Consider the following 24410-nt stretch of genomic DNA (forward strand, 5'->3'; position numbering starts at 1 on the left):
GAGGGATATGGACCTGTAGTTTTCCTTCCTCTTCTTCTGTTTTCTTTGCCTGGTTTTGGTATCAGGTAATGCTGGGCTTATAGAATCAGTGAAAAATCCTCCCTCCTCTTTATTCTTTGAGCCTCACATAGCAGGTGTTCAATAACTATCCCGTGGGCGATTTGGTATAGAGAAAAGTAAATTAATGTGGAATAAGCAAACAGAGTTTATGATGGGAAAATGTATAATATAAAAACACATCATTAGCAAACACTGTGCCATCAAACCTGCAAGCAGGATTCACCTTCATCGTCTCTTTAATCTTTACCTGCGAGGTGGGAATCACTATTCCTGACTAACAAGTGAGGAGCCTGGGAGGTTGTGACTTGTTCAAGATCACTTAGCTGGATGGAGTTTTCACAAAGTAAATCTTACGTGAGTCTATTCCATCCCCACTTCAGGGCAGCCATGGCTTCTGACTCCCACAGGGACAGGCCAATCCTCCCTCATCTGGAAGCTGCTGCTGCTGCCGGGCTTAGGAGAGAAGAACCTCAGCACCCTAAAGGAGAGTGGGAGGCGTGACTTCCTGTGCGCAGGCTTCGGAGAGGAAGCTGGGGCCGCCTGTGGGGAGCACTCTCCCTTGGCTGTGTCTGGGTCTGCGGTGTGGGGCCCTTTAAGCAGGGTCTTCTCTCTCTGATCCCAGGACACTGGACATATGAATATGGGAGTCCCATTTTCCTCTTCATAGATCACATGCTGGATATAGGGTCTCAAGAGGCCTTGAAACTGACATGTCAGGATACAAATTCTGGACTGGTCATTTGTGTTGAAGAAGGAGATGTTCCCACCCTCATAGTCCAGGAAGACCCCTACTCGTGTAGGAGGGGTCTTGAGGGAGAGTTTGATGAAATGGGGATTGAATGTGAAATACAAATATGTCGTCAGTCCGAAGACCCAGTACCCATTGTTGGGAGACAAAGCCACAGAGTCCTTCCTCCTGTCTGTGTCATCCTGGCACACTCCCACACACCACCCTATATTTTGTCCCACGTCCACCTCCCAGTAATGTTTCCCTGCCTGGAAACCCTGAGACGCCACCACACACTTCCTTTTGAATCTCTTCGTAGAGTAAGGCACCTTCTGGGGACCTTTTCTATGGGTTACAGTTTTCAGATCAGAAACGCAGAGCTGTGGGTGAGCCGTCTCCGGGTCCAGAGTCACCTCCACTGAGGTGCGGTGGGGGAGAGAGGAAGCGTGAGTTACTGAAGAGGAAATCTGGGCTGGAACAAGAGGTCGACCCTCCCACTGCAGACTGGCTCCCGATAGGATCTGGCCAGTCCCACTATCCCCTCAGCCGTGTCTCTTCTCCAGGGCAGCCCCTGTGCCTCACTGATGCTTGGAGATGCTCAACCACCAGAGGTTCAACTCCTCTGCATCACCCAGCCCGACCACTGCCCTCCCAGGTAAGCCCATATTTGACTTTGTGAGACCTTGAGTGACTCCAGAATTCACCTTCCTTCCACCCACCCATTCCTGCTGACTTCACTTCTTTCCCCTTAGCACAGACCCCTAGAAGCCAGCTACTGGTGCCCTCAGTTCCCTGGCGTCTTGCCTGTGACCCCTCCGAGCTGACCCAGTCCCTATGCTTTTCCTTCCAAGTCCTGGGCCAAGAAGTGCATTTAGAGGCAGCGGCACCCTGGGGTGGATTGGGGCATCACAGACTTGCTGTCTGCAAGCCGGGTGGGCTCCATATTTGTCACTAGTCATCTTCCTACTCCATGCCCACTGTCACCCTCTCAGGCGTTGGTACCTGCGTGTTTCCGGGCCTCTCTCAATTCTGAAAGCAAGCAGACAGAACAGGCAGTTCAGTGCTCCCGTGGGGAACAGGACACAGGGAGAAGGGAGAGACCAAGGATGAGGACCTTTTTGAGTGTCATGGGCCCTCTCAAGAGATCTGAAGGCAGCTATGGGGCTTCTCTACAAAATGCACCTCCCCCAGAATCTAGACAATTCAGGGTCCCCATCACAAACTTGGTTCTGCAGGGACCCATGGGCCTCAGGATATAAAAATCCATAAATGAGGAACTTGGAAGAAAGAGGTAAGTTGAGGGAGCAGAGTCTCTCACCTGCCTGTTTGTGTATCTTCACCAAGTCTGAAACAAAAAGAAAAAAAGAAAAACACATAAGAGGCTGACATCACAGAGCAGGGCCCAAGGACAGCGTGGGAGGAAAGCCCTGCATGTGATAACACTCTCACTTAGTTTATCCTGCAGTTTCCACGAAACAAAAAGCAGACGATTTAGTGGTTGATACAGGACTGGGTAAAGTCTCAAAGCATCAGGCCAGGGAGGTTGAGGATCACCCACCAATTTTTCTCAAGTTCCTCCCTGTGGTCCACACCCTCAGAGCTCGTGATCAACACCTCCCCCCACCACACACAGAGCGGACCAACGGGCAACAGGCACAGATGGGACTTCCAGGTCCTGAGGCCTATCCTAAGCCCTCCAGATATCTGAGGGGCAACTCATTAGCCGTGGATGGAGAGAGCGAGGCAGCTGCTCTCCTCCCCCTGCCGGTACTTCCTGTCCAGCCTGGAGCCGGGGTCTCCAGAGGCTCACGCTGTGGATCAGGGAGGGACCCGGGAGAACCATGTGTGGGAGGCTCAGGACGTGACACACACTTACCCAATTCTGCCTGGATTTTCCCTGAAACAGAAACAGTGTATTCAGTGGTGGACACAGGAGTGTGCAAGGTACAAACATGACCCTGGCTGCTTGCACAGGTGGGACAAGCTGCGGGTGTGAAGGGCAGGGCCTCTCCTAGAACACTTATATGTGCTTGTCTCCGCAGCCCCCCGCACGGATCGTAGCTGTCTGGGGGGAGCAAGAGATCAGGAAGGTTCATGCTAAGGAGAAGGACAACAGCTGGGATGCTGTGGAGGTGGGGATGGAGGTGGGAGAAGGCGGCTGGGAGGGGAGGCGGGGGGATGGAGGTGGGAGAAGGCGGCTGGGAGGGGAGGTGGGGGCGGCCTCATCCCCAAGGGGAAGTGTCACTCCCAAGGAGGAAATTTGTTCTGGGGTGAAGACTCTTACTGAGATTATCATTTTATCTCAGTCAGTGAGTTTTATTTCCTCTTTTATGAAAGAGGAAATAACTACCCTGAAATTTTCTTATAAGACTCTTGTTGTAGCTAGTAGAAATTTATTTATTTTTATATATTTATTTTTTGAGTCAGGGTCTCACTCTGTTGCCCAGGCTGGCGTGCAGTGGTGCGAACATGGCTCACTAAAGCCTTGCCAGCCTCCCATCTCAACCTCCTGAGTAGCTGGGACCACAGTCATGAACCACCACACCCAGCTAACTATTTTATTTTATTTTTTAAAATTTTTTTATAGAGAGGAGTTCTCGCCATGTTGCCCAGGATGATGTTACACTCCTGGGCTCAAGTGATCCTTCCACATTGGCCTCCCAAAGTGCTGGGATTACAGACACGAGCCAACACACTCAGCCTGTTTGTAGGAATTTATGTGAACTCTTTTTGTACTGAAAATCAATGATCTGCTTATCCTGTGCTCCATGTAAAGTAGAAAGGGATTGGCAGAGGCTGGCATTTCCTGAAGGAGCCGTTTCAGGCCAGCACAGAGGAGGCTGAGGACTGGCTTCCCTGTGCCTCAGGTGGCGGACCCTGGGGGCCTAGGGCTGGAACAACAGAGCCCCGAGGTGTGTGAGGGCAGCCTGATACCAGCTCCACAGGAACCACGAAGAAGGTGTGGGCCCATACTTCTCTCTCTCACTTACCTTTGGATTTGAAGAAAACAACTGTCATCCCCATGACAACAACACATAGGCCGCCACAGAGTAATCCGAGTAAAATAGAGGCCAGGCGCCAAGGTGAGGGCTGGAAAAACGTCTCTGAAAAACAGTCCCACAGACCCCCCAGTGATTACTAAGCAGGTAAGACCATTTTACGCCCATTTAAGGAATCCCCCAGTACTCCAAGATGAAAACATTTTTCTCCAATTTCTTCTACAGATTTACAGCTTTGCATTTCTGCATAAGTCTTGATCCATCTGGATTTTATATATATATTCACGTACGTGTGTGTGTGTGTGTGTATGTAATGAGGCGGAAGTTCAATGTCATCTTCTTCTAAGCAGGTATTGACTGTGCTGGCAATGTTTATTGAGTGGACCTTGCTTCACACACTGCCACACATGCAAGGTCACCTCTGTGTACCTCAAGTTTCTGTTCCAGCTTGGATTTGTTTCTGGGCTTTCTGTTCTTTCTCATTGATCCATAGGGTTATCTCTGTGCCAATAATTTTAATTGGCTTAATCTTCAAAGCTTTGGGATATGTCTCTGAGATAAGACTAAGCTTCTTAGCTTGCTTTTATTCCACTGTATCTTAGCACTTCTTGGCTATTTGTTTTGCCACATAAATTTTGGAATTGACTTGTTAGGCTTTAAGAAAACTCTGGGTCAAGTGCGGTGGCTCATGCCTGTAATCCCAACAGTTTGGTAGGCCGAGGTGGGAGGATTTCTTAAGGACAGGAGTTCGAGACCGGTCTAGGCAACAAAGTGAGATCCCCATCTCTAAAAATATTTAAAATTAAAAAAAATTAGCCAGGCAAGGTGGTGCACACCTGTGGTCCCAGCTACTTGGGAGGCTGAGGTGGGAGGATTGCTTGAGCATGGGAAGTTGAGGTTGCAGTGAGCCATGATTGCAACACTCTACTCAAGCATGGGCGACAGAGTGACAGCTCGTCTCAAAAAACAAACAAAAAAATGTGCTGAAATTTTTCTATGGAATTGTATTGAATCTGTATAGCAATTGTAGGAGAACTGATATCTTTAAAAATATGCATCTTATCTGAAAGGTGTTATATTTGTTCTCTTATTTTAGTTTTCATTAGTGTCTGTTAATGCAGTTTTGTAATACCCTTCAATAAGATTTTGTAAATGTTTTATTAGACTTATTCCTGGTTAACATTTTTTTATTGTTATTGTACATGGCATGTGCTTTTCTTCCTTTGCTGGTGTTTACTAATGCAATTGATTTTGTTTATCTCATTTTTCATGAACACGATGGGTTCTTTTATGAGTTGAAAGAATTTGTCTGTAAATTTTCCTAAATTTTCCATTTATATAATCATGTAGACTGTGAACAATGGCCATTTTATTTTTTTCTTTCTAAAAGTTATAACTTTTACATTTTCTTCCCTTATTGAAGTGACTGCTAATAGTAACAGTACTCTAATATAATACGGAGCTGAAGTGTTTAATGCAATCTCCTTATGTTATGATTTTAAATGACACATTAGGTATGTTTTCTGTGTGTATTTAAAAAATTAAGTGGCTTACTATTTTGTATGATGTTTGCTGCAAGTATCTTTCGATATCTTTTTATCCGATTAAGCAGGGTCTCTCCTATTTCTAGATTGATGGAAAGTTTTCTTCTATTTCTAGATTTGCAAGTGTTGAAATCATGATGAATAGATGTTGAAAGTTATCTATGTTTTATTTATGTCTACTAAGAAAATTATAGTTTATCTCTTTTAACTAATTATGGTAATAATCACATTAATATATGTTCCCATGTTGACCTAACATTTTTTTCCAGGATAAGTTTGGTCATGAGATATGTTTTTGTGGACTTTTCTACTTGGAAAATTTTTGGTAAGATTTTTACATTTTCAATTATGAATAACGTTGGTAAAAATTTTTCCTTTTTCGAGTTGCCCATTTCTGTTATGGTGCCAAAATTATGTTGACTCAATAAAATTAGTTTAATATTTCCTATTTTTTCTGCTTTCTGGATGACTTTCTGAAAGATACATTTTCTCTTTTCTTGAATATTTGGTAGACTTTGTACATAAAAAAATGTAGCCCTTGTGTCTTCCTTGTGGGAAGACTTTTAAATGCTGACTCCACCTCTTTCGTGGTTACAGATTAGTCAGGTAGTCTATCTTTCCTTTGGATTTTGTATTTTACATTTGTCTTCTTTTTAAAAAATTTTTGAGACAGAGTCTCACTCTGTCCCCCAGGCTGGAGTGCAGTGAGGTGATCTCAGCTCACTGCAATCTCTGCCTCCTGGATTCAAGTGATTCTCATGCCTCAGCCTCCCGAGTAGCTGGGATTACAGACACACACCACCATGCCCACCTAATTTTTGTATTTTTAGTAGAGATGGGGTTTTGCCATGTTGGGCAGGCTGGTCTCGAACTCCTGACCTCAAGCAATCTGCCCGCTTCAGCCTTCCAAAGTGCTGGGACTACAGGCGTGAGCCACTGCACCTGGTCTGTATTTTACATTTTTCTATGAAAACTTTCACTTCATCATATTCAGTAGAAAAGGAAAAAGTTATTCAAAGCAGCTTATCTCATAAATCTCTACTAAATCTTTAGTTGTACCTTCTTATTTCCTGCATTATTTAATTGTGCTGTTTCTCTTTTATTCTTAACTGATGTTGCCAGTTTATTTTAATAACACTTTGAACCATCTAAGTTTAGATGTATTAATCTGCACTATTTGTCTTAATATTTCCGTATTTCTATATCTTTAGGATTTCTTCCACTTTCTTTTGCTGTTTTCTGAAATATATATAGATGCCTAATATCAATATTCAGCTATTTCATGCTAATAAGAACATTTAAGGATTTAAGGATATAATTTTTTTTTTTTTTTTTTTTTTTTTTAGATGGAGTCTTGCTCTGTCCCCCAGGCTGGAGTGCAGTGGCATGATCTTGACTTACTGCAACCTCCACTTCCCAGGTTCAAGCGATTCTCCTGCCTCAGCTTCCCGGGTAGCTGGGATTACAGGTACCCGCCACCACACCTGGCTAATTTTTGAAGTTTTAGTAGAGACAGGCTTTCACCATTTTGGCCAGGCTGGTCTTGAACTCTTGACCTCAGGTGATCCACCCGCCTTGGCCTCCCAAAGCGCTGGGATTACAGGCGTGAGCCACCGCGCCTGGCCGGATAAAATTTTGACTCAGAAAACCGTATTAGTTCCATTTTACACATTATGATAGATTGTAATTTTATTATCATTCAGTTTTAAGAATTTTCTACCTATCACTATGCTTTCTTCAATTTCTCAGTTATTTTTATGTTTAAAAATTTTTCAAACACTTAAGAATTTAAACTATCATTTGCTATGGTCATTTAACTTTATTAAATTATGATTAGAGAATTTTGTGTGCATGATATCAATGTTTGAAAATTTTCTGAAAACCATTTTATGTGTTTATATCTGATAAAATTTTGTAAAAGTTCCAAGTGTGGTAAAAATTCATGTGTATTCTACAAACCTGGAATCCTTCTCCAAAATATGTTATTTCAGGCTTATTAATTTTTACTTCAAATATTATATATTCTTACTCATTTTGTCTACTTATTTGATCAATTTTAGAACTCAAAGTATGATCTTTTTTCTTATATTTCTGTTGATATTTTCTTTTTATATTTTACATGTATCAGGTACATATATATTTAAAATTTTCATATTCTTATACTGAGTGAACTTATGTTTTTGAAATAACTCTATTCCTAATGTCCTTTTTCTTAAACCCTTGTCTTTCTTTTCTTGACACTAATATATCTGTTCGATTCTTCTTGATTAATATTTCTCTAGTATTTTTTATTTTCAATGAATAGGTCATATGTGCTACATTTTTCCTCTTATGAATTGCAATTGAGATTTTTATTATTTATTTATTTTTACTTTTATTTTTATGTTTTTGAGATGGAGTCTCGCTCTGCCGCCCAGGCTGGAGCACAGTGGTGCCATCTCGACTCACTGCAACCTCTGCCTCCTGGGTTCAAGCAATGAGACTTTTAAATCCAGTCTGAGATTCTTTGTCTTTTAAATGGCAAATTAAATCCTTTTACATTGAGTGTGATTCTGGAAACATTTTAGTTTATGTAAATTTTCCTACTATTTGTAAATCCTTTCTGAAATTTTCTACATTTTTATTCTGCTTCATGAAGGAGCAATGACGTTTTCTCAAAATGAAGAAACAATTATTTTCTTAATCCTAGAGTTAATTTCCTTAAGTTTTGTATGTGTTGAGTTGTGAGTGTTGCACCATTGGGGTATTGTGTGGTGAAGGAAATACTTAATTCTACTGCCTTGGAATTGTAAACAATTTTACTTCTGCCTTATCAAATGTTTGGTTATTTTTTTTATACCTCATCAATCTTTGACTCTCAAAACAAATCACTGAAGCTGGGTGGTACTACACAGCAATTCCAGACACAAGCTGCTGCTCTACCCTGGGTTACCTATGCACACACCCATTCCTTGCTCCTCCTTCTCCCCACTCACCTCTTATCAATACCTTGGATTCCACCTCATGACTCTGCTCAGCAAGGTGGATGGAACACGATATGCTCCCAGCATTTTCCTGGACTATAATGGAGGTCTCCACATCATACATGTTGTGCCCATCTGCATTTGCTCTGGAGTCTGAAGACAAATGCTGTCCTTGTGGACCTTTCCACTTGACTGTGGGCTGTGGGAACCAGCCTGAGGACAGGCAGAGTAACTGGATACCTCCGTCAACATATCCCACGATGGAAATAAGAGGAAGTGAGCCCAGTGCTGGGAAGAAAACAGGGAAAGATGAAAGTGAAGACCAAATTTCAAGCTTACAGCTATTTTGAGTCTAGTTCATCAAGCCTGTACCCATAACAGCACACACATCCTTCTCTCTCTCTCTGTCTTACACACACATCCACTCATAATACTACTGCAAGACTTTCCATGGTCTATGTTCATTTAGCATTTATTTAGGAACCACTATGTATGCCTGGATATTCCTAAGTATGAAATAGGATGCAGTGCATAAGACACAGCCCCTTCTAATGAGAAACTCATTGACCAAATAGTGAGGAAACTGTATAAAATACATTTCATAGTGAAACGCAACTATGAAAGCACAGTCAGGTTAGCAAAGAGAAGAGTGCTTAACTGTCAGGGAAAGTCACAGCTTCCTGGAGATGACATTTGCACCCTTCTGTGTCAGAAAATAGGAGTTTTATTGTGGTCAGGTTAGGGAGAGGGGAAGCATTTTAGATAAAAAGAGGCAAGTGCAAACCACAATGTGAAAAGTTAACATGCCACAGTGATTTCAAGGACTCATGAGTATTTATATTCCAGATAATGATGTATAAGAGAGTAGGGGTGTGAGACAAGGCCTGAAAAAGGCACAAGGCAAGCCATGGGGGTCATACATTCACTGACCTGAGCAATGTGGACTTGCCCACAGCCACTTTAAGAACTGTAGACCAGTAGGGCTCTTACCAGTCTCCAGCAGGTGGGAGTTATGGTAAGACCTGTATCTTAGAGAGGTCTCCAGACAGCAGCATGGAGGCGGGACCACAGAGAACACTCCGGAGGAGAGTGACCCGATGTGCAACTACTGAAGTGACTCCAGTGAGAGAAAAGAAGGGCTGGGGAGGAGGAGGGTTTTGAGAAGGGGAACTGCAGATACAGAATCTATTTGGGAGGTTGATTCAATAGGACTGAACATCAAGGAAGGGTTTATTGTGACATCCAGATTTGTGACTTGGGAAATGTGGAAGAGTACCCCTTATGTGGTTGACTTCAATTTGATGATTTAATATTGCCTTTTAACCACTCCAAACAGAACTTCCTCTCTGAGTGCTGTTCTCTGCCATTCCCCAGGGTCTGGATCAATGCATGGAGCGTAATAAATGTTTATTAGTCAATAAATTAATGAAAGAATGATGATGGTGTAAGCACCAAGGAAGGGGGCTCAAGTAAGATGATGTAGACTTATCTTCCTTGCTCCTTCCTCTAAGTAAAAGTATAAACCCTGGAAATGAGGCAAGCATAGGTGCATTGTGAAAAGTAGAAAGATTAAGGAGGACTGACTAGGGACCCCAGGACTAGAGAAAAACCACAGCAGCTGAGCATCCTATGACCACTCCCCCACTCCCACCTCCAGCAGAAGTAGGTGGCCCAACGGGAATCTTTCCACCCCTAAATGGCTGAAAATACATGATATGCAAAGTGGTGCTGGCAGAAGAATTGACCATGAGCCCCATTGACTGGAGGCCAGGGGAAGAGTTCTTTGTCCCACTATGCCAGATGATCACCTCTCTCACAAGAAACACTGGGGAGCAACATGGGGAAACACCTTTTACTGCCACAGTCGGTACTAGAAAAGATGATCAGAATCTCCAGGGACATCAGATAAGCAAAGCAGACCAAAATAATACCGTAAAGTCTCTGAAAATTAAATTGTATTTGGAGCCACAACCACCAAAAATAGACTAGGACCTGAGTCATAAATCTAAACACAGTGACTGCCTGCAAAACAGAAGCTTTACATAGGGTCTAGAGTGTCTTACAATAACTAAACCACTTAGATTTCAACTAAAAATTACCCATCACACCAAGAACCAATTAAATATTAACTTGAATGAAAATAGACAATCATGTGATTGCCAAGACCAACATGAATAGCTATTATTAAAGTGTTTCAAAAAGCAATTATGAATTATCTCAAAAAAATTAAAACTCACAAAAAACATAGATGTTATAAAAAACAAATCGGAAGTTATATAACAGAAATAAATACAAAAACAAAAACTAACTGGGTAGCTTCAATACTAGAGAGGAGATGACAGAAAACAAAATTATTGAACTCCAGGATACAACAATGAAACTTAACCAGCATGAAGAGAGAGGAAAAGATTTTTTCTAAAGAGGAAAAACAGATCCTCCAGGACCTATGAGACAATAACAAAATATCAGCATTTATATCATCATAGTCCCAGAAGGAGAGGTGAAAGAGAGAGAGCTGAAAGAGTATTTAAAGAAATGATGGCCGATCTAATCAAATGAGGTGAAAGCCCTTTCAAGAAGCTGAGAGCAAACCAAATAGGAGAAGTGCAAAGAAACTCATGCCTTGATAGATCATAATTAAATTTCTGAAAATAAATAAAACTATCTTGAAAGCAATCAGAGATAAATGATGCATTATAAATAAACCAATGACAGCAGATTTTTCATGAGGAATCTTCAAGGCCAGAAAGAAGTAGCACATTTTTCAACTGCTGAAAGAAAATAACCATCAGGAAACTTCACAAATTCTATATCTGGCAAAACCATTATTCACAAATAAAGAGGAAATCATTTGCATGTTTATTCTCAGATAAACAGAAACTAAGAGAATTTGTCACTGGCAGACCTATCCTAAAAGGATGGCTGGAGGAAATTCTTCAAACAGAAAGGAAATGATAAAAGAAAGAATCTTGGAATATTAGGAAAGAAGAAAAGCAATAGAAAAAGAAGAATAAGGAAAACTACAATAGATTTTCCATTTTATTAGTGTTTAACAATCACATACGGGCTGGATGTTGTGGCTCACGCCTGTCATCCCAGCACTTTGGGAGGCCAAGGCTGGGGATCATTTGAGGTGAGGAGTTTGAGACCAGCTGGCCAACATGGCAGAACCTCATCTCTACTAAAAATACAAAAAAAAATTAGCTGGATGTGGTGGTGCATGCCTGTAATCTGAGCTACTCAGGAGGTTGAGGTACAAGAATCACTTGAACCCAGGAGGTGGTGGTTACAGTGAGCTGAGATCATACCACTACACTCCAGCCTGGGTGACGGGGCAAGACTCTGTCTCAAAGAAAACTAAAAACTAAAAATAAAAATTACATATGATGGTTTAAACAGAAATTAAGTCACTACCTGATGAAGTGCTTATGTATATAGAAGAAATACTCAAGGCAGTATTATTTTTAAATTGTGGAGATTAAAGGGATCTAAATGAAAATGAAGTTTCCACACTTCAAAGTGGTAAAATGTTGATACAGTAGATTGTGACAAATTATATATGAATATCATAACACTAGAATAGCACCTAAGAAAACATGACAAAATATTAAACTAAAAAAAGACTAACAATAAGTTGTAATGGAATCCTAAAAAAAATTTAGTAACACACAAGAAGTCATGAAAAAAGAAGAAGAAAACAAAAGAAATTGAAACAGGACAGGCATCATCACTCTCATTTCACCAACAGGGTGGGGGTGGTTTTCCTCCGTATCCTGTCAGGTGGTGGCAGGTGCAGGTGGCTGTCCTCTGTGTCATGACCCCACCTGTGTGATGGCAGGGCCAGGCTCATCTCCAGAAACCTCAGGTCAGGGATGCCCACCGAAGCCTTTTTACATCATGTCAGAATCTGGAAAGCCTGTTTTATTTCATTATCTGAAATACTTTCAAGAGCTGATAACGGTAGCATGACTTTGCAAGACAACTCAGTCATAAATAAACAACTGACCTGACACCTGCAGCTCCCAGGTGGCCTCCTTGTCGTAAATCTGGGAACTGAACCAGCACCCATACAGGCCCATGTCCAAGGGAGTGATGTTTTTTAGTCTTAGAGAGACATGCCCCCCTGCAATGGAGTCCTTCAGAAGCTCAGTTCTCCCTTGATACTGTGGCATCTGCATAAATTCCCAGTCTTCCCCATCTCTGTAGAGGTGGACCACAGCATGGAGCTGATTCCTGAAGAAACGCACTTCCATGGCCTCTGCACTGGTCTCAGGAAAGAGGGAGCAGGAGAACACTGCGTCCTCCCCCACCGAGGCCTGGACAAACTTGCCCGGTCCAGTCACTTGCCACTGTCCTATAGGAGGAAACATAACAGATAACTGAGCAAAATCTACTTGAGTCCTTCTCAGGGCTCTGGTGGATGGAGATGTGTGGGATGTGGGGTGGGGGATCCATCAGTCTTCTTTCTAAACCTGATGACTTGGATTTGCGCATCTTCTTACACTTGTGAGAACCCTTCCGTGTCAGTTACTTCACTCGGTTCTCATACACATCTCCTGTGAGATGAGGTGAGGTCTGTGCTATCAATATTTCCCACATTCAACATGAGGAAACCCTGTCTCTGGGGCTGAGTTGTTCAGAGGCCTGAGAGGCACCTTCCAAATGCAGACTCCCTGAGTAGAGGAGAATCTACCTCCTCGTGCTCTCTGCCCAGCTGCTTAATGAACACTCACACCACCGCCTTTGCATCTTCTATGCTAAAAACCTTTTTAAATGACTCAGGAGGGGAGTAAGTGGCCATAAAATAGGCAATTTGGGGAAATTTATTTCCTTCGAATAGATGATTACGTCTTGTAAATGTTTTATGGATACAAGAAATACATATTCTCTGCTGAAGCACATTTATTTGTGCTTCTTTTTTTAAGTAGACTTCTGCCACATTCTGAAGGACATGGTATGACACAGTGAGGAGATTTTATAGTTTTTGTTTCAGAGATTTGCTCTTTAGTGCACTCACGTTGTGACATATCTTTTCCATGACACCTACCTTTTACTCCAGGTAATAATTTTATGTTTTTCCACTTTATTATTTCGTACTTGAATAGTACTTCATCTAGCAAAAGCTTGTCCAAGCCACAGCCTGTGGGCTGCATGAGGCTCAGGACGGCTTTGAATAGGGTCCAATACAAATTCGTAAACTTTCTTAAAACATTATAAGACTTTTTGTGATATTTTTTCATTCATTAGTTATCGTTAGTGTTAGTTCTTCTTCTTTCAACATGGCCCAGGGGAGCCAAAAGATTGGACACCCCGACTCTAGTGCTTTATCAACATGGCTTACCTGGTTTTTTGTTTGTTTGTTTGCTTGTATTTTCTTGGTACAGCTTTGTCTTGATCCTCACTTGAAACTGTCTTCATCTTGCTGCAAGTGACATAATTGTTTGTTTTCTGCAAGTCTTCCCTGCACAACTCTCAGCTTCATGAGGACAGAGTGTGTGTGTTTTCCTCAGCACAGGATTCCCCATGCCCAGCACAGAGAATGGGCTCCGCAGACAGGGATTATGCTCGTGAATGGTGAGCGCTACTTTCTTTGTGCATTTGCTTCTCGGTTTTGTGGTCAACTAAGTAATTTTCCTGGTGTAAATCACACTTACAACTCTGTATGATTAGAGTTCTTCTTAGAGAGATCACAGATGATGGAGGCCCACTCCCTTCACCTTCCAAGTACCCAACACTTTGACTGGCAGTGTCTCTTGATTCATTCACATGTATCCATTTATGGTATATTGGTATACCTGTGTGTGCTGTCTGCATGTGCATCAGAGGCAAAGTGGATCCCATGTGTTAATTTCCAGATAAGTGGATGTTTTTAATTTTAGCACTAATTATGTCTAAGTTGAAGTACATTTTATAAATCTTGCTGAAATGTATTTCACTCGTGCATCTTTAAGAGTAGTATTAAATGAGGTGTGATTTTGCCACCTGATGTCTGACTAGCTGCTGACGTGTTGTAGCAGATGTTGAGGCCCTGCTCCTCACTGCCCAACCCTGAGTCCCCCTGCAGTGGGATGGGCATTTCCCTGCCTGCTGACAGCTCCGCCCCTGGAGCCTGGCCTCTGCCTCTCTGCTGATGGCTTCTTACAACCTTTGGAACTTACTCAGCCCAGGCACAGGGCAGCCAAGAAGGTTTGCGATTTTAATAGTCCCGGGGGACACATCTCACCCAGTGGGGAACAGGAAGCGGTGGATGTTGGGAAGATCCTGAGCCATCATCTATATGGTTCCTCCAAAGGACACAGTGGGACTGGGTCCCAGTTGCCACCACCGCAAGCTGTTCATTCGTGCACCTTCTATGGCTTTCCTCCCACTGGCTTCACTCTTTGCACCTTGTCGCTTTTGTTTCTGAGAACGATCTGTTAAACAAACCATCTGCAGAAAGGCCCTTGCTCTAGATCAGTTTTTGGGAACCAACCTGTCAGCTGGGCTGCTGTGAGTGCTGCCCTGAAGGCTGCGTGAGACTCTCAAGCTGGGCAAACAGTTTATAGTACATGTCTGTTTCTCCGGCCGGCCTTGCTGCTGTCATTTTTCTTGCTGACAGCATCTCCCTTTACTCCTTCCCCTGGGGAGAAGCAAGGAATAACACTGTCTGTGGTTGCAACACACTGTGCACCAGTGGAGCTCTGTGCTGCATGCTCTACATGCAGAAGTCCATGCAGTCCACACAGTAGCCCTTCAGCCACAGGATGTCACGGATGTGATATTATTACCTCTATGTCATCACAAACAAAAACTGACACTAATAGAAGTTATTAGCCACAAGCTCATAGGCAGAGAAAAGGAAAGTTTTAAAAATAGTCTTACTTCCTCCAAGGTCATTTCCAGGATGCCCTGCTGCCTCATGCAGAAACAGAAAGCAGACAGAAAAGCTCGTCAGAAAATGGGTGAGAATGTACTTAAATGGAGGCTCTCTTGTGAGTAACACACATGGATTGTGGTTTTTTGTTTTTGTTTCTTTGAGACAAAGTCTCACTCTGTCACCCAGGCTAGAGTGCAGCGGCACGATCTCGGCTCACTGCAGCCTCCACCTCCCAGGTTTAAGCAATTCTCCTGCCTTAGCCTCCCGAGTAGCTAGGATTACAGGTGCCCACCACCGCGCCCAGCTAATTTTTGTATTTTCAATAGAGACAGATTTTCACCATGTTGGCCAGGCTAGTCTCAAACTCCTGACCTCAGGCGATCCACCCACCTCAGCCTCCCAAAGTGCTGGGATTACAGGTGTGAGCCACTGCGCCCGGCCAACACACATGGATTTTGATGCCCTTATTTCTGTTTTCTTGGCTTTGTTTAGCAAAACAGTCATAGGTAGACAAATAGCAGGATGGAACTGTTTCAGACAGAAAGTGAACACAGTCAAATGAACTTTTCATGGCTTGACACTGACCACCCAGAATCCAGTGTTCTACTCCAGTCCCCATCTCTCCCTGCAAAATTTATTGGATTACTGAAAATCCTATACACCAGGCTTTGTGTTGATGGTTACTAGAAGGAGAAAGAAGAGTGGATTTCTGCCTAGAATATGCCAGGTTCCAACTTATTCCTCACTTAAAGGTCTGGTGCTTTACCCCATATCCACAGGTGTTTCTAACTCAGCATGTACATAACTGGACACATTGTCTTTTTCTCCAAACATCCTAAACAGTGTCACCTTCCACCCAGACACCCAAGTCAAAAACCTGGGGATTTTATTAGAGACCTCCCCTGCCTAAGCCCCACAGCCCACTGGGGAAAACAATGTATTTACCTTAGCATTCTCGGTGTGTTCCCGCCCCACTCCCAGGGCTGCTCCCATTATTCTGGGCTGCTATAATAGTGCACACAGTGCCCATGTCCTTGAGAAACAGCCCACAGGGTCTGCTCCTGAATTCCTGCTGCCCTGTGCTTCCCACAGCTCCTGGCATTGGTAGTTGCCAGCCTGAGGCCAGGGGAAGCTGGAGAATGCAAGCACCAAAGATTTCTGCATCTCGCTGTGCTGAGTTCATTGTCACGAATGAACTCAAAATATTATTCAACAAGGAGACAAACAACATCTAAACGGAAAGGCTTACCTGACACCAGCTTGTAGAAACTGAGAACCAAAATGAGCACGAAAGCCATGGATATTCCTGTGGGTTGATCTCACGCCGTGAAAACAGATGACGGCAGGGGTGGATGGATGATTTGGAGGGCAGGCCAGCTGTCTCAGATGCAGGAGCCATGGAGAGGCTCTTCATGAACTGATGTCAAGCTGTGCTTTTCTCCTGGAACCTCCCTAAACATGGCTGTATGAATGAGGAGTGTGGGCCCTGGACTTTGAATCACTGCATTTATTGGCAGGTCATAAACATCTATCTCAGACCAGAGAAACGGTCATGGAAAGAGAGTAGGGTACACTTGGAGGGACTTTGTTCTGAGTCAAGACAGTGCCCCACATAGGTGGCATAGGAATGCCAGACGCAGAGGTATTTTCAGGCTTAGGCTGGCAGGCAGAGCTGCAAGACAGAGTGAGCATCTATCCCTGAAAGAGAGATTGGACGGGTGCAGTGGCTCATGCCTGTAATCCCAGCACTTTGGGAAGCCAAGGCAGGTGAATCATGAGGTCAAGAGCTCAAGACCATCCTGGCCAACATGATGAAACCCCGTCTCTACTAAAAATACAAAAATTAGCCAAGCATGGTGGCACGCACCTGTAGTCCCACATACTTGGGCGGCTGAGGCAGGAGAATCGCTTGAACTGGGGAGGGGGAGTTTGCAGTGAGCCCAGATCACACCACTCCCTCCAGCCTGGTGACAGAGTGACACTCTATCTCAAAAAAGAAAAAAAAAAAAGATAGAAATCATCTCAGCACAGGGCAGTGAGGCAGTGAATTTGTCCAGGCACACAGGCAATGCTCCATGAGACTCATATTTCCTGGCACAGCATGAGGAAATTCTGCCCATCCCTCCCTTATCTTGAGTTCAGGGACAGGACTCTGATCATGAGGCCAGATGGGGTTGAACTTGCCAGAACAACCAGGACCTTGATCTCCAAGGATCCAAGGTATTGAGAAAGAGACCAAGACGAGGCTTCAGGCCTGGGGGTAAGGCAAAGATGCATTCATTCAGTCATTCGTTAGATGTACTAAGCCAGGACAAACACGGTTAGAGATTACACAGCGATTTCAAGTCTGGGGAAGAAGAATGCACGAAGAATAAGCACTTACTAGATCAGAAAGCAGTTTCCACGGAGAGCACTACGAAGGTAAAGAGGAATTTAAAAAGAGGAAACCCCGTGAACTCAGAAATTGCTAATAACACAATTTTAAATAACTAATAGGTCTAAGAGAACTAATAATAGAAGTTGAAGGTAATTAGACTAGAAGAAGAATGAAAACACTCCATTTAAAACACTGTATGATGCATGTAAGGCAGTTCTTACAGAAAGGCTTATCCTTAAGTGCTTATATTAGGAAAAAAGAAGTCTGAATATTGGCTGAACAAAGTATCTGAGTTAATCCGAGTTAACTCTTGGATCCTGAAGTTCTTGGGCCGCTCGCCCCATCTTTTCTCTCCCTTCACTCTTCTTTTTTTTCTTTTTTTTTTCCACAATCTATAAACATGTAATCCTGCCTTAAGTACAAAGCCTTTACAAATGCAAAAAAATCAAAGATTACAAGTCAATTTCTTTCTGCATACAGTAAGAGCTGAAATGTAAAGAGAGCAACGTTAGAAAAAATACACTGAAAAACATGCCACTTGAATAATAATAATAAGACAAAACTGCAAATTAAATCAATAGAAATTAGGTAGATCCATTTATTTTTTAAATACAAGTATAATTTTGGAAGGGCTATTTGACAAATTCAGCATTAACTGCCAACTCTATAGACATGTTTAACAACAACGACAACAAAACAAGGCATTTGTTCTTGGCCCTTTTAGTACAGGTGAAGTGTCCTATTGCATCACAAGTATTAGTGATGAAGTAACAGATCCAAGGGCATAATATTAAAGAGGTTTTTTTCCAACTGCGATTTGGTTGAAAAATAACATAATATGAAAGTATATTAATAACTATCAAGACCACCGGTGATCTGCAGAATACCTAGAGGACTACATACTTAGAAGGCTGAAACTAGTAAAACAGTGTTAAAATGCATGTTTTTATTCTTAGATGAACAATGAGAGTGAGATTTCTGATTCCAATTTTATAGTGTGGTGGGGAATTGAGAGGAGATATTGGGGAAGACTGGCAGTGTGTGCTGAGTTAGTGTTGGGAATGTGGCTCAAATTAGTTAATACTCAGATTAGGATATTGTTTTAGAAAATTTTAAATGGGTTCTAAATTGTGGCATGTTGAAAAGGATATTAAGGAACAATGATTCATTAGCCCTAAACACAATTTAATGAGTGCCATCAATGGGCTTAAGAAATAAGCAGGGATGAGGGATGATGAGGCAACAGGAGGTGAAAGAGAAAATGGAAAGTGGAAAATATGCTTGAACATTGGAGAATGTAAAAAGTCCACCAAAGAAACTGCTTTCGTTATCACTCAGAAGTGCTCTTCCCATTGGCTACCTGCTCCCAATCACCCAAACGCCAATTTTAGAGCACAGGAGCAGTAACCCCCTTTATCTGCAATTTCACTTTCCATAGTTTGTTACCCGAGGCAACCTTGGTCCAAACGTATTATGTGGAAAATTCCAGAAATAAACAATTCATGTTTTAAATCACAAGCCGGCTGGGCACGGTGGCTCATGCCTGTAATCTCAGCACTTTGGGAGGCCAAGGAAGATGGATCACCTGAGGTCACGAGCTCAAGATCAGCCTGGCCAACATGGTGAAACCCTGTCTCTACTAAAAATACAAAAATTAGCTGGGCATGGTGGTGGGCACCTGCATTCCCAGCTACCTCGGAGACCAAGGCAGGAGAATTGCTTGAACCCAGAGGGCGGAGGCTGCAGTGAGCCAAGGTCACACCACTGTACTCCAGCCTGGGTGATAGAGTGAGACTACATCTCTAAAAAAATAAATAAAAATAATAATAACAATAATAATAATAATAAATTACAAGCCATGGAGTGATGAAATCTCATGATCCTCCTGCTCTGTCCTGCCCGGGGTGTGCATCATCCCTTTGTCCTGCTTGTCCACACAGGTTGTGTACAACCTGCCCCTTAGTCGCTTAGTAGCCGCCTTGGTTGTCAGATTGAAAAAACATCGTCTATAAAGGGTTGAGTACTATCTGAGGTTTCAGGCATCCACTAGGGGTGTTGGAATGTATCTCTTGCAGATAAGGGGAGACTACTGTATTATATTTCAGCTTCCATAAAACTTTACTAATTTGGATTAAGAACACAAGCCTGATTTTGTAAAAAGTATCCATAAATATTCAGAGGTATAATTTTGTTTCATCAAGTAAAAAGAGCAACTAATTCCAACTGTTGAAGTAGTAACAAGTAAAGGCTTCACCAGGCTTGCCTTGATGAAGAGTTAAGACATATTTTTAGGTCAACAGCACAAGATTATTAAATAACTTGTATGCTACAAACATGTTGCTTCCACTCATCAAAACAACCCAACAATCCTTACTATTCCAACTTGCTGAGAACCATGTCAGATGTTGTCTTCAAGAATGAAATGTTTCTCAAAACTGTTCTATCAAATGTAGTAGCTATTGGACATAAAACAGGTAATTTGTGTCAGACTTTAGTTAGTTTTCATGAAGTATGTATCTCCAACTTCAGTTTATCCCAACATTAATTTATGATAGGACAGTTATTAAAATTAGCCATTTCTCAGACTATAGCTTTGAAATAATAAGAAATGGACAATTAATTTCACTAGTTGAAATCTTGATTCAAGTGATGATCCAATAGCTTACAAATGTCTCCAATAAACTGAGCTTTGAGGCAGGACGGAAAACAGAAAAATGTAAAACCTCTCTATCCCAATCACCAATAATGGAGGCTAAGCAATTATACCTGCAAATCCTTAACGACAGGTCTCTCCTAATGAAAAATCCTGAGATTTAAGCACTGTGACTTACAGAAGGCAGGTTGGCTTAATGAGGAAATTTACTTTTAGTAAAAAAACCAATCAGCAATATTTTATTTTGGGCACTTAGTATTTCACAGATCCTCAACACGTTTTGAGGTAGGTCAAATATTAATAGCGTATTTTACAAACAAAACTCACGCAGATGTTTTGTTACTTGTCCCAAACCACAGGAGCAATTCTGTCACGATCAGGAATAACGTGGTCTCTCTGATCTTCCAGATTAATCTGTCATGTGTGAAGTTAAGGGTAATCACTTGCAAATATTCATAAAAAAAAAAACAAAAACAAAAACAGAAGACTAGATATAGAAATTCTACTTCGGGATATTTTAAACTTCTTAAATTGATCCTATAATGAGTATATACTTGCTCTCATTACAAATCTATATATAACTGATCTTTACAATTACAAATGAGCACAGGAGTGACTATGTTGCTTTTCTGCCTTTTAGGGTGAGTAGAGCAGGGAGATAATCAGCCAGCTTTCCCTGGAGCACTAGGCAGCCTTTACCTGAAGGTGCTGTGTTCGAGGCACCGTTGACTATGATTTGGGATCATAGGAGAGCAGGTATACTAATGGGAACAGGATTCAGAAAAGATGCCTGGATCCAAAAAGCAGAGGCTCTCTGCAAGTCAAAGGTGAAGAGAAAAATAGTAACATCTCAAGCTTCTGATCCTGAGTATCATGGCATGGCATTACAACTGCTTGTGAGAGGACCTCCTACAAGAGCGGTACACTTGTCCCAATAAAGTCTGTTAGAGTTCTTACTAACTAGATAAGCCACAAGTAAAACTAAATTGGTATTTCACTAAAGTGGACACCTATAGAAGCAAATATCTAAACATTTTTAATATGACTAAGTTTCACCCGTCATGTAAATTCCTCTCATTGTCACAAGACCAATTCTATTAGCTTGTCATAATTCCTAAAATAATTTACCAAAATTCAGCTCATCTTGACATAGGTTCTTGAGCCAGCATTCTGTACTGTTTCATCATAAAGTTCCTTTTATTTAAACAATTGTATAATATTAGTAATAATAAAGGATTAAGAATAGTTAACTTGAGCCTAGGAGTAAGGTTGCAGTGAGCCATGATTGCACTACTGCACTAGAGCTCAGGTGACAGAGCAAGACCCTAATCTCAAAAAAAAAAAAAAAAAAAAAGAGAGAGAGAGAGAGACAGAGAGTTTAACAACTGAGAAATTAGAAGGAAAACATCATTACTGTGTTATATAAAAGAGTAAGGATATGTTTCTGTATAGAACAAACAACCCAATACCATTTGAGTCGAAGAACAAAGGGGAAAACAAGCGGGTGGCAGGGGGCATGGAATGCAGAGTATTGAAGCCTTTTACTCTAGTGTCTCCAAAGTTGAGTGTGGAAGTATAAAGTTTCTACATTTAAAAAGTTTATGTAAATTATATGAATTGTAACTTTCATAAAAATCAAAATGAAAGGTTCTGCATAGGACAAAAGCTATTCCTAAGCAACACATCGTATTTGCACAAGGCCACTGAATGTCGTGGATATTAGTAACAAATGAAAAGCTTAAGTCTATGACAGATTGAACTAAGATTTCAGTTTGGTATTCTATAAGCCCGAGATTATGAACTACTCTTATGATACAAAAGCTATAATGACTTACAGACTTTTGTTTAGGAACTCTTGAGCTTCTGGTTGGCACATTATCTACTTTTTAAATATGTGAAATAAATACAGACATTTGTGAGAGGCTGTGCAAAACTATTGTATTTACAAAAATGGCACAAAAGTGAATTCAACAGTCAACGCACATGCATACTTCATTTACATCTTCAACAACAAAAGGTATTCTGACTCTACAGAACTGAATAAGAATATTAGCTTCAACGGCAGCTGCTAAGCACTAGAGACACATAAGTTTCACCAGAACGGGGAAATATTGCCCAAGTAAAATTCTACTGTTAAAGCTGAAACAGGTTTAAGGCCATTCAAGTTCAAGCAGAGACACAAATCTTGTGGAGACCTATCTAGTTGTATTTGAAATATGTGACCTTTCTTCTAACTTGTAGTCTTAAACTTCTGTTTAAGGTAAATACAGAAGAAATCAATACAATAGAGATTATATTAAATAAGAGTAACATACAAAGCTGTAATTAAGATGAAGTAATGAAAGCCAAAACATTAAAATTTTAAAACTTGCTGGTTACTTGTTTGAACCAGTACTACACTTGGAGTTAGATAATACAAACAATTATTTTCAAGTAGTTTACTAATGTTGCTCTAACACATCCTCTTCACCAGTGCACTGTTAAACGAATCAAAAACTCTACACAAGTATATTCCACAATAGAAGCACACACTACTGCTACCTGCAAAGCTGTCAGTCTCAAATGACTTAGTGAATGAAAGAAAATAAAAAGTAGGTAAGTAACATATTAAGGAGAAATCATGGGAATTAGCAGATTCATGCAGTTCAGCTCTTTTAATCAGCTGGCCAGCTTGCTAGCAACAGGAGATGGTTTCCGTTGAGGAAGATCCTGTGGAGTAGGAATGTGGTCACCAGTGACACATCTAAAAAGAAGACATACAAATGGCCAACAGAAATATAAAAATGTCCAACATCATTAGTCATCAGGGAAATGACAATCAAAACCATGAGATACCATCTCACAACTGCTAGGATAGCCATTATCAAAGAGACAAGATATAACAGGTGTTGGTGAGGGTGTATAGTAAAGAAAACCCATTTGTTGATGGAAATGTAGATTGGTGCAGTCATATTGGAAAACAGTGTGGAGTTTCCTCTAGAAATTTTTTAAAAATAGAACTAATATATGACCCAGCAATCCCTCTTCTGGGTATATACTCACCACCTTGTAAACATATATGTGCTTCCATATTCATTGAAGCATTGTTTACAATAGTCAAGATATGGAAACAAATTGTGGTGGGGAGTGTCATCAAGATGGTAAAATTGGAGATACTAGCCTTTATCCCCCACCAAAGAAAATAAATAGCTATCCACAAATGAAAATATCTCTAAGAGGACTCAAAGGCACATTAAAGAATGTGAGGCAACACAGTGGAGCAAAAAGAGTAATAACAACAAAACACAATAAAAAAGGAGACAATCCACAGAAAGGAACACTGGTGAGACTGGCGTATCTGAGACTCCAGGAGATGGTTTATTTATGAGCTCCTTATTTTGTTCCATTCGTCTATGTGTTGACTTTTATGCCAGGACCATTCTGTTTGATTTCTATAGCTTTGCCATAAATTTTGAAGTCAGGAAGTATGATGCTCCAACCTTATTTTTCTTTCTTAATACTATTTTGATATTTAAAACTTTTTGTGGGTTTATACAAATTTTAGTATTTTTTTTTCTGTGGAAAATGCCATTAAAATTTCTATATAGTGTTAAATCTATTGATCATTTAGGATATATAGAAATTTTAACAGTATTAATTCTTCCACACAAAACACAGGATATCTATTTATTTACTTATTTATTGAGAGGTCTCACTCTGTCACCCAGGCTGGAGTGCAGTGGTATGATCATAGTTCATGGAACCCTCAAATTCCTGGGCTCAAGTGATCCTCCCTCCTCAGCCTCCCCAGTAGCTGGAACTACAGGCCTGTGCCACAATGCCTGACTAATATTTTAGGATTTTTTTTGTAGAGATGGGGTCTTCTTTCCATATATTAATACCCTCTTTAATTTCTTTCATCAATTTTTATAGTTTTCAGTATACAGATTATTTACCTGAACCAGGCATGGTGATTCACACCTGTAATCCCAACAATTTGGGAGGCCACTTGGGGCCAGGAGCTTGAGACCAGTCTGGGCAACATAGCAAGACCCCATCTCTAAAAAAAATTTTTTTGTGAAAAGGTGGTACAGATCTTTTATTTCCCTTGTTAGATTTATTCCTAAGTATGTTCTGTTTTGTAGCTCTTGTAAATGGTATTGTTTTCTTGACTTCCTTTTTAGATATTTCTTTGTTAGTGAATGGAACCAGCTGATTTTTATGTTGATTTCATAGCTTGTAACTTTACTGA

The 24410-nt window shown here is 41.3% G+C and overlaps 1 protein-coding gene and 1 long non-coding RNA gene across 8 annotated transcripts in view; one reads left to right on the top strand and one right to left on the bottom strand.

The window, feature by feature from the left end:
- Window positions 1-24410, bottom strand: part of LOC105484080 (butyrophilin like 3) — a 27316-nt gene continuing 2906 nt past the window's right edge. The window contains exons 1-10 of one of the 7 annotated variants that reach the window (XM_071097955.1): window positions 16399-19311; window positions 15155-15184; window positions 14766-14912; window positions 12300-12647; window positions 8306-8581; window positions 3778-3891; window positions 2664-2684; window positions 2106-2132; window positions 1790-1816; window positions 6-1205 (exon numbers count right to left, since the gene is read on the bottom strand). In XM_071097955.1, coding sequence (XP_070954056.1) covers window positions 421-1205; window positions 1790-1816; window positions 2106-2132; window positions 2664-2684; window positions 3778-3891; window positions 8306-8581; window positions 12300-12546 — 1497 coding nt within the window. In that variant the 5' untranslated portion in view covers window positions 12547-12647; window positions 14766-14912; window positions 15155-15184; window positions 16399-19311 and the 3' untranslated portion in view covers window positions 6-420. Of the gene's footprint in view, window positions 1206-1789; window positions 1817-2105; window positions 2133-2663; window positions 2685-3777; window positions 3892-8305; window positions 8582-12299; window positions 12648-14765; window positions 15678-16398; window positions 19313-20506; window positions 21469-24410 lie in introns of those variants that run through there. The other 6 variants (XM_071097951.1, XM_071097956.1, XM_071097954.1 and 3 more) reach the window with 6 other exon arrangements.
- On the top strand, window positions 1202-14030 carry LOC139363678 (uncharacterized). Its single transcript, XR_011624391.1, has 6 exons — window positions 1202-1442; window positions 2830-2919; window positions 3655-3933; window positions 5600-5655; window positions 6677-6798; window positions 13678-14030. It is a non-coding gene; the product is annotated as an uncharacterized lncRNA (long non-coding RNA).

Source organism: Macaca nemestrina, chromosome 6 (genome assembly GCF_043159975.1).
Source record: "Macaca nemestrina isolate mMacNem1 chromosome 6, mMacNem.hap1, whole genome shotgun sequence".
Classification (NCBI taxonomy): domain Eukaryota; kingdom Metazoa; phylum Chordata; class Mammalia; order Primates; family Cercopithecidae; genus Macaca; species Macaca nemestrina.